Below are 10,679 nucleotides of genomic sequence, written 5' to 3'. Positions count from 1 at the left end.
CTTCCTTTAATAAGAGAGTAAAATAAAAATATCCAAATTCACCTAAGTTTACTAGTCTAATATGCATCACAATAGTCATGGTTAATTAAGTAGTTTCTTAGCTTTTATTTATATTCTACATAATGCATCACTACTAGGAACCTCATAAGTGACAAAAATAAATCAAAGTGTAGAATTAATCTTAACTAGTTATTTGAGAAGAGGAAACACATAGGATACTCCAATTTTTTTCTCTAGTTTTTCCAGCCACAGAAGCAAAACACTGATACATCACAATTGTAGTAGCAATTTTCAGTACACTCATAATATTGAATCAAATAACATATGTCTTAAGGCAAATAGAGCATCAGGAATCAAAGGATAATACAAGTAATCCATGAAGGATGTCTATCTGCCATATAAGAATAAAAAAACAATATATATTTTGCATGATTGATTTTATTGGACTAGAAAATGGTCCATCCTCATGATTAAAGATGAAGAGTAAGGTCAATTTCATCTTCATGTTGGTCTCCACCATTCTTGACATCAGAAGGATTATGCATCAAGGATGATGAGCCTCCCATGGTTGTTTGCAGTCTGTCTTCTTCTTCAATTCTCATGGTAGGATCATGTTTTGAAGGCTCGTTTTCTGGGAATACTCCAAGGCAGTAGTACTTTCTCTTGTTGGAGGAAGAAGTGTATGGGAACAGCTTATGAACATTTATACCAGAGAGTGCAGGAAAGAGTGGCACATCAGTTTTGGCTCTTTTGACAGCTTCTCTCTCCTTTCTATGGCTATTTTGATGACCACCAAGTGCTTGTTTGCTTGGGAATATCCTGTCACAGAACTGACAGCTGAAACCCCTCCTTCCCTCAGTATGATCCATCCTCAGCTTCTTACCAGCCATTTCAGACACTAGCAAGATTTAATGTGAAAAAACCATGTTAATATGAGGAATGATCCCCTTGTTAAAACTCAAAAATCATGATATGATATGGTGCATGATCACCTTTTTTTTCTTCCCCTTGTATCAGTTTAATGATCATATGTAGTAATGAATCTATAGTTGAATCTGATGGATCATATCATCCTACATGATCAAGAATAATAAAAATGATGAAGTTACTATTGCAGTGTGTTCATCATGTAGGGTGGCAAACAACAGGCAAGCATAGTATACAATGGTCTACAAGTGATTGTGAAGAGCTAAACATGAAGAACTAAGAAATATGTGGGTGGAAAAGTGGTGTTCCGTTCATAGAGTTTGAAGTCATTGATAACTAGCATGTTCATATAAGTAGCAACATATAGGATTATTAGCTATATATATATAAAGATATTTAGTTAGATCATATGCAGAAAAATTACAAAGGGAACTATTTGCTATGAATCAGAAATCAAGTAAAACAATAGTAGAGAAGAAAATTAATGTGAAACATATGGTATCTACCTTTAGCTTCTAACAAAGAAGTTTGTGGCTTACAATGGCATCTCTGATGAATGCAATCCTACCTCTACATGAACCAACAATATATGCTTGCTTAGCTGAACAAGACAAGAATGGAAGGATTTGATGATTGTATGGTAAGTGATTAATTGATAGCAAAATTGGTTTCCTTAAGTAATTTGATTCATCCCCCTTTCAATATCTATAGTAGGAACCCCTTGAACTCATTGTTACCAATTATATGTTTCATGCTTATTATGAACAAATCTATCCGAGTATATTAACACAAATGGTAAGTTATCAATGAAAGGTTACGTTTGTAGTCATCTCTTGCACATCAAATTAAGTTCATCTGATATGGAATTGTGGCAAATCCACAATCGTAATTTGAGGCCACAAACTCATACTAGTCCTTGAAGACATATTGATTGTCAACTCAAGTAGTAGTTCATATGATTAATCATGATAATGAATATCTTAAATTAAATTATGAAGAATCTTTCTTCTGTAACTAAAGTAATAATATGTGCAACAAAATTAGTCTAAGAATATAGATTTAGATGTGTGGGTTTAGTAGAATAGGTAGAATTAATAATATTTTCAACCATGAATAATTTTGGTCAAAATTGAATATAATTATCCTGAAACTCACTATTCTATGTTGTCGCACTCGTTTTCAGAATCATTACTGAAATTATACCAATTATAAATATAAATCACTTCAAATATATTTAAATTAATAAATATTCATATAAACCATTAGCATAGTGATGAGTAATTTAAGAGACTTGTGTCTAATTATGAGCCAATTAGGATATTAAAAGAGTAATGTTACACTCATATTCAATACCAAAGTGAATTGAGGATAGCCACAAAAAACAACTACTAAAATTCAAATATAAACACTTTGAAATAGCTGATTAAGCTAATTGGAATATAAACAAAAGAAAGTAAGTGATAATAATTAAAATGTAATATTAGTTAATTATGATGTTGGGATATGGATAAAGAATACGTAAATAATCATTGTATGAAATGAACAAGGGGGACCCACATGGGTCCCTGCTTTCATATGGATGGTAATGAGTCGGGTGAACGGGTAAGGAAAGTATTGCTCAATGTGAAAATGGCTGGAAACCCTAAAACCTTCACCCTCTCTCGTTCTCACTCTGAAATGCTATGTGGGTCCCTTGTCTCATAAGGAAGGTAATTTGTTTGGTAACTATACATGGGTACGTAAAGTATTGCTGAACGTGAAAATGGCTGCAAACCCTAAATCCTTCACCCGGTGCTCTCTCTCTCTTCTGTCTCTCTCTCTCTCCACTGTAACCACCCTAGTCCGATCGATCGGGCCATGGCGCTCAGCCTCCTTTTGTACTTGGTCTCCGGCTATTCGGTGTTCCACGCCTACGACGTCGACGAGATCAGATCGGACAGAGCACAGAGGCCTTCCGCAACTTCGTCCTCGACCTCACCCGCTTCGGTAAGGTCGTCAAGCTCGTCGCTTTCCACCCCTTCTCCTTTACCCTGGACGCTCTCAACCAATGCAACGCCATTTCTGAAGGTGAGCTTAAAAAAAAAAATCGATTTTTTTGTTTATTCCTTTTGCCCCAAATTAAAACTGTGGCAATTTTAGATATATTTTTTTATGGGGGTGCGGTATTAGGGCTTATTACCGTGGAGCTGAGGAACTTCTTGGAGATTAATTTTCCAAAGGTGAAAAAAAGGAAAGAAGGCAAAGTTCAGCCTTGGCATTGCGGAGCCGAAGGTTGTGTCAGAGATATTTAAGGTGAGTAAGATTTGTTGCCAGAGCAGGCCATTTTCTATGTTTAGCTTCATGTATAAAGCAGGTAGCTGAACGTATACATAAGTGTTTTTACACTTGGAGGCTTGAGCCTTTGGTATAGTTATACATGAAAACATCAGGAAATTATACTGGCTGTGGAAATTGATTTGATCCATTAAAAGCTTTATCATTTGTGTCAAATTTGGTTTAGTGATCCTGAATAGGATGATGCTGAAATCTAATTGCAAACACATCCCTCTTAAAAGATGCTGCTGCTGTCTGCCACTTATCGGGATGGTTCACAACACCTCAATAGTAAAAGTTAACTTGAAATTGGAGATTTAGATGATTAGTTGGTTAGCAATTTCTAGAAATATTGTTCTACTACAAATTTGTAGGGTAATGCAAGTCAAGGTTCACAATTTGTATACTGTACCAGTCAGAACTTGGACCGGTATTGTACCTGTCAGGGCTTGGTAACAGTGTACTAAGTATCGGGGTGGGCAGGTACATACCAAGTTTTGAAAAAAAAAAAGCCTGAAGAACAGAAACTGCTTGGTACATAGCTTGTACTGCACTGTACCTGACGATATTGATCCTCTATCGGGTTGTACCAACCCTGTACCAGGTGTACTGCACAGTACAGGGCCTGTACCATTCGGTACAAGTCTAGTGTCAGGTGTACTGCCTGGTTTATACTGTCCGTGCACCAGTAACTCTTTTGGACCAGTAAAATACCCTCATACAGAACTGTACCAGGCCGTATTGCAAACCTTGATGCTAGGTATAATACGGGACTCCTGAGTCCTAATCTAATAAACTTGTCCTTTGGATGGTTTCAGATCTTAGCTGTGTCAGTGTACTCGCTGAAACATTAGAACTAGATGTAGCCTTGTTTTCTCAGGTCGAGACATAGAATGTTCTTCTTGTTCTTGTTTTCTTTAAACCTTACATGATTCAAGCGGAGTCATCTCAGTTACCTTTACAAAAGAAGCTTAAAATTGAACAAGAAAATTAAGATTTTAACACTAGTCCTCTTCTTAGATGCAAACTCAAAACAGTCATATAGTATTCTTTTTAATACAACTTGATCTATCTTCAAAACATGTTTTTTTTGTTGTTGGTAAGAAATAACTTGCCTTGGTGCTACTAAACTTACTAAATTTATACAAAAATATCATTTAAGTGTTATTTTAGTAGACATATGGATCATCTTGTCCTATTCACCAAATAGAAAGAATTTAGTCTTTGAAAGAAAGAAACATAAATTTGTTTTGAGATCAGTTCATGAGGTTCTTACATGTTCCAAATGATATAGAAGTATTTGGCACCAGAAACAAGCTATCAGAAGGAGTTAATGGATCTCAGAATACTTTTAATTGGTAGTAATCTATCTTATTAATAACTATTCAAGTTTGACATATAAAAATAATGTGTTAGTGCCATTAAAACTTGCTAGTCCTCACCTTAGAAGATATCATGGTCATTTTGTTTCATTTATCAAATACAAAGGATCTATCCACCTCTACAAGAATAAAAAAAAAATTTTGGATATCATTTCATGAATTACGTTATCTGACTTGACCTTTGTAACTTGAACATAATTATTTGTAAAATAGGGGATTTTACATCTTTATTTCTGCAAAGTTTACAAATAACATAGTTGCTCTTAGAAATTTTAATGTATCATTCATGTCCCTGCAAAAATTGATGTCTTCCATCTAGAAGAAAGATTTAGGTTACTCACTTGTAACTGTGACTAATATTAGCTAGATCAAGCAAAAAGAAGAATTATAGAAAAATAATATTTTTTAAAATATCTCTAGCATTCTTACCATTTTTTTAAAACCAACTTCTTCATGCTATTAATGTCAGTTAGAATTTTAATTAATAGTCAAACGACAATCAAATAATAGAGAGAAATAATATTTGGTGGACCATATAGGAGCAAATATAACATTTCCAAATTCTTCAAGGGTAGATATCTACAGCCTCCTTTAATAAAAGAGTAAAATAAGAATCATCAAGTTCATTCAAGTTTAATAGTTTTATATGCATTGCAATAAGTCATGGCTAATCAATTAATTCTTCGATTTCTATTTCTATTCTACATAATGCATCAATAATAAGAACCTCATAAGTGATAAAACAAATATTCAAGCAAGAGAAGCCATGTCAATTTAATGTGAAAATGATCTTAACTAGTTGTTTGAACCGAAGAAATACATAGAGCAATCAGAATCTTTCTCTAGTTGTTCATCCATAGAAGTAAAAACAATGATTGACATCTATAATACTATTATTGTAGTATTGATTTTTCAACAAACTTGTAATATTGAATCGAGTAACATACATCTCAAGGTGCATTGGGAATTATAAGTTAAAGGCATAATCCATGAAGGATGTCTATAATCCATATAAGAATGAAAAACACATGACTACTTTGCATGATTATTTTTATTGGACGAGAAAAGAGTTAATCCCTGTATTCAAATATGAAGATTAAGGTCAATTCTATCTTCATCTTGGTCTGTGCCATTCTTGACATTGCAAGCATTCAACAAAGATAATGAACCTCCCATGCTTGCTTTCTGTGCTTCTTCTTCTTGAAATCTTATAGTTGGACCGTATTCTGCAGGCTCATTGCTGGAAATGTTCCATGGTTGTAGTAGTTTTTCTTGTTGGAGTGAGAAGTACGGGGGAATAGGTTTCTAACACCTGTACCAGAGAGTTGTGGGAGGCATGACACATCTTTTTTGGCTTTTTTAGCAGTGTCCCTCTCCTTTTTATGGATGCTTTGATGAACCCCTAATGCTTGCTTGCATGTGAGTATCCTGTCACATTACTGGTAGCTGTAACTCCTTTGCTCCATAAGATCTGTTCTAAGCTTCTTATCAGCCATTTGATAAACTAGAAAAATATACTAGGAGAAAAACATCTTAAAAGGTGATCTCGGAATTATCTCCTTGTTAAAATTTATAATGACCTTTGTTTTCTTCTACTTATACTGGTTCAATTATCATATAACTGATGAGGCCCCTGTTATGTATAGTTTTGTAGTTGAATATGAAGGATCATATCATCAGAACACTGAACTTGTTGGTACAGAAGAATTGAGAATTTTGTAGGTGCCACCTGATGCTCTGGAAGTAATCAACCTGGTAAATGAAACAAGTGGTCTTCCATGGAGTTTGAAGTTATTAATAAATGATATTTTGAGGCTAGTAAACAATATCAACGTATTAAAAGTTAGGCATAGTCACAAGTGTGATCTGTGTTGCACATAATATATCTAATTTTGGTAAACTGGAGAATTCATCCTACTTGTGGGGATCCGAATTATAGATATTTTTATATATGGAATCATCTGTTACATCACATGATTAGTTGATGGAAGTTTTACTGAAATGTAACAAGGAGAATGATTAGAACAAAGATCTACATAGGAAAAGAACAAAGAAATAATGTAGACAAGAAATTTAGTTTGATCATTTGCAGAAAAAAGATGACAAAAAGAACTAATTTTTATGAATCATAAATCAAGTAGAACAATAGCATAAAAGAAAAATAACATAGTAAAGAGTAAGGAGTGTGCACGCCCACCTTGAAAGGAATTCTTCATGCACAATCGTCTACTAGCTTCTAACACAAGAATTTGTGACATGGCTTGCTTGTACATGAACCAACAATATATGCCAGCTGAATGTTACAAGGATGGAAAGATAAGATCATTATATGGTAAATAATCAATTCATAGCAAATTTTCTTTCCTAAGTAATTTGATTCATTCCCCTTTTAACAAACCCCTTGAACTCAGTGTTACCAATTTTATATGCTCATGATGATGAAAATAATAAAAATAAGGCTTTTTTCTGTTTCCATTGGAAGGTTACAGTTGTAGTTATGGCTTACACTTCAAAATTAATCTGATATCTATTTCTTTACCATCATACTTTGAGGTCACAACATATATTAGTCCTTCCAATCAATGGCCACCCGCTTTCCTTTGTTACAAGTAATATTAAATATCAAACTTGATAGGAATGCATTATTTAATTCTTTTATTTTGGCAATCATGAAAAATTCATAGCATAAATAAAATTATGAAAAGCCTATCTGTAATGCATTGGGTAGCTAAGTAATAATATGTGTAAAAAATTAGTCCAATGATATCGATTCACATGTGTGAATATAGTAAAATAGTAGAATAATTATTATTTTCATCCTTGAATAATATTTATATTAAGAGGTATAATTTAATTTCACATGTGTTTTAATTTGAAGCAGCTGATTAACCTTTACTATATTGAAATATCAACAAAAGGTAAATGTTAGTAATTGAAATGTAATATTACAAAATTATAATGTTGGAATATAAATAAATAATATGTAAGTAATCATAATTGTATGCAATGAATCATAGACAATGAATTTACCTGGATTCTGGGACCCACATGAGTTCCTGCTCTCATATTTTAGGGGTATGATATGAGGTTTTCAAGTTTCAAATCATTTGTATATGCATGCATGAGGGAAAGGGTGTTGATGGAGTCCTACTGGATCCAATGAACTTATCATGCAGTTTTGCATTCAGGATCCATATAAATCCTTCAGTATAATTCCTTGTAATCAGACAAAATGTAAATACATTTTGGATCCTTAAACCTATTAATTCAAAAGATGTCCATACCTTCGCATTATTTAGGTTTGGATCACAAAGAACACTAGCAAGTTTTCATACCAGCAAGTCAACTTTATTCTCTTCCACCTTGGAACACCATGAAAGATGCCGTCCAGCTATCACTTATGATTGCTGTCTCCTTGAAGATATATAGCAAAATAGCAGCACCCTGACACCCACCACATCCACTGGCGAATCTGTGCCTTCTGCCATGCATTTTCTTCTTATCTTATTTGCCCCAAATGCTTCTTCATAGATTCTGCAGTGTTTCCCTTCCATGCTATTTTTTACTCCATAACTTTGTTGTGCATCTTATCTTATTTGATCCTTATATTCATATATAGCTAGATCTTACACTCTTTCCTTGATGGAAAGAGAAAAAGGAAAGAATGGACCACCAGAAGGAGGTATCTTGTGAAACAATGATACCATTTGTCTTGATGTGTTATGTGTTGGCCAACTAATAACCAGCATATCAATCTTGATTTATATGCTCACCACAGATGGACAATGAGAAACACTGGTCTTCATGATTTTTTGTGTAAATTCGTAGCTGAAATTTGAGAAGTTGGATAGGATTACTTATCAACTAGCTGCCAATGACTAATTTGTATGAAATTTTTTCTTTTTTTTGGCAGGACCAGAGAGTAATGATTCCTTTGTTGACTCAAGAGGATCGAGGAGTGACTCCATGACGAACTCAGCTAGAGGTTTAATGACACATTATACATGATGGATGAAACAAAAACAGTGGATTTGGCTTGTTTATCCTCCCACTAGCAATGCAACACCTTGCTTCATGTCACTCAAGGGATCATTTATTAAACTCATGTATTAGTTTCAAGGACAACAAAATAAAAGATTTGATTTGGTCATGTCCACCTAGGAATGAAATCTGGATCTGGCAAGCCAATGGTACCAAACTGCGGACTCACACCCCCAAACTGATTTGATTAGAAATCTAAATTGGTGTGTTATCTTCACATGATTGCATGTCTGATTTTTCTATTAATTTTCTCCCTCGGTGTATCAAACAAACTCAGATGCATGGTCACAAAGAAGGCACATTATATCTGATCAGAAAGTTCCAAGTCTCATTTTCTGAGAACTCATTTCAATCCATGTGGTGATGGGCAGAGCATGAGCTGCATGCTCGTTGAAAAAGACATTGAAGTCATCTGCCCATCGATTGTTGAACAAGGAACAGAAGTTGAGTTCTATTGAGTCTGAAATATTTCCACTGCCTGACTCTCCAAAGCTTCAAGTTCTTTAAGAGCTGTTAAAGTCCTCAAAACTGAGCTTAGCAAGCTATGAATTAATATTAATTTGACACAATCACATTGTTTCAAGACAACTATACATATGTATATTACACAAATTAAGCTACATGGAACAATCCATCGTTCTAGTTCAAAAACAATAATCTGACCAGGTCAAACTCAACATGATTAACCCAATAGGACCTGTGAATCCTCACCTTTTCTTTTCTTTTTTCTTTCTTTCTTTTGTCTTTTGACTTGTCCTGTAGCCAACAACCAAATGTCATTAAAGAAAGCAAGTTCAATGCAACTACACCTCGAAAGCCAATCTTTTTTGCTTTCTATAAAACAAACATGCCATTGGGCCATTTCCAGTTTCTATTTGATGCAGTGGCTATTCTTTTTCGTTGGTTTTGATAAAGGTGTGACAACAAAGTTAATTTGGTGAAGAAAAAGAGAGAGAAGGATGGTGATAATGTTCTATATCAAGCAAATGTCACTTGTTGTAGATAAATTTTAATCCAAATGCAAACTACAAGTTATGGAGGAATCTTTGACCAAAGATGAATAGTTTGGATATATGTAAATTAAGATTTTAGGAGTCATAAGTTGCATCATTCACTTCACAAATTATAATGAAATGCCACATTCAACATGCACAAACTACTTTGTTAGCTTACCAAAATGCCAAGTGATACTTAATTTTGTTATTGGTTGCTATATATGTAAATCAAGGGAAAAGCTTTATGGTATGCTTAAAACTTGATGCAAATCCATCCATAATTTCTTTCTGATGGAAATCTTGCTATGAAGAAAACAACAACACATAAAAAATAATATATATATATATTTCCCTCCTTTTAGGTTACTCATACTGACACAGTTCTAGGAGTTCCATTATCTCACAACATTAAGCTTTAGCAACCCTCCTCATGACCACAGCAGATTAATATTACTCTACTAGTGCAGTCCAACATGTGATTTGGATGTTCTTAATGAAACAGCATCCTTGTTGACATTTTAATAACCCATGGGAGGGTGAAGACTTGTATATCTGGAAGCAGATGGGCAGATCAACCTTATTCAATCTAATTAAAAAAAGATCTTAGATGTTTGGCATTTAAAATGCTTTTTCTCCACTGAAGTTTTTATTTTTGTGGTAACAGATAATTGAAGTGGGTGAGAGGGCCATCAAAGACTTGCTTGATAGCATCATAAGAGTGATTTGAAGAAGCTAATGCTAACTTACCAGCTCTTCCAATTTGCTAAGAGATGGTATATATTTGCATGCTATCATCAGAAAACTCATCACCAAAAGGCTTGTTTCTTGTGCTGCTTTATCTATCTACCTGCTCATGCATGCATGTTCCAATGCATCCCTTTTCTTATTGCTGATATCAGTCGTGAAGATAAAAGAAGGTGGTGGCTGAAGATTTGGTCTTCTTATGCTATCAAGTCTTGCCAGAGTTTGAGATGTACCAGTTATCTGCCAACTATGCATGATTCTGCATTCCTTTCCTTAT

At 34.2% G+C, this 10,679-nt stretch overlaps 1 protein-coding gene and 1 pseudogene across 1 annotated transcript; one reads left to right on the top strand and one right to left on the bottom strand.

The window, feature by feature from the left end:
• Window positions 1-470: 470 nt before the first annotated feature.
• On the bottom strand, window positions 471-890 carry LOC135633872 (zinc finger protein KNUCKLES-like). The gene has a single exon (XM_065143841.1). It carries the CDS (start codon window positions 888-890, stop codon window positions 471-473), a length of 420 nt encoding a protein of 139 aa, XP_064999913.1.
• Window positions 891-2,683: 1,793 nt separating this feature from the next.
• Window positions 2,684-4,094, top strand: LOC135633871 (nucleolar protein 56-like; annotated as a pseudogene).
• Window positions 4,095-10,679: the final 6,585 nt, after the last annotated feature.

This window comes from Musa acuminata, chromosome BXJ3-3 (assembly GCF_036884655.1).
Source record: "Musa acuminata AAA Group cultivar baxijiao chromosome BXJ3-3, Cavendish_Baxijiao_AAA, whole genome shotgun sequence".
Taxonomy (NCBI): domain Eukaryota; kingdom Viridiplantae; phylum Streptophyta; class Magnoliopsida; order Zingiberales; family Musaceae; genus Musa; species Musa acuminata.
This window is presented reverse-complemented; position numbering and strand designations above follow the sequence as displayed.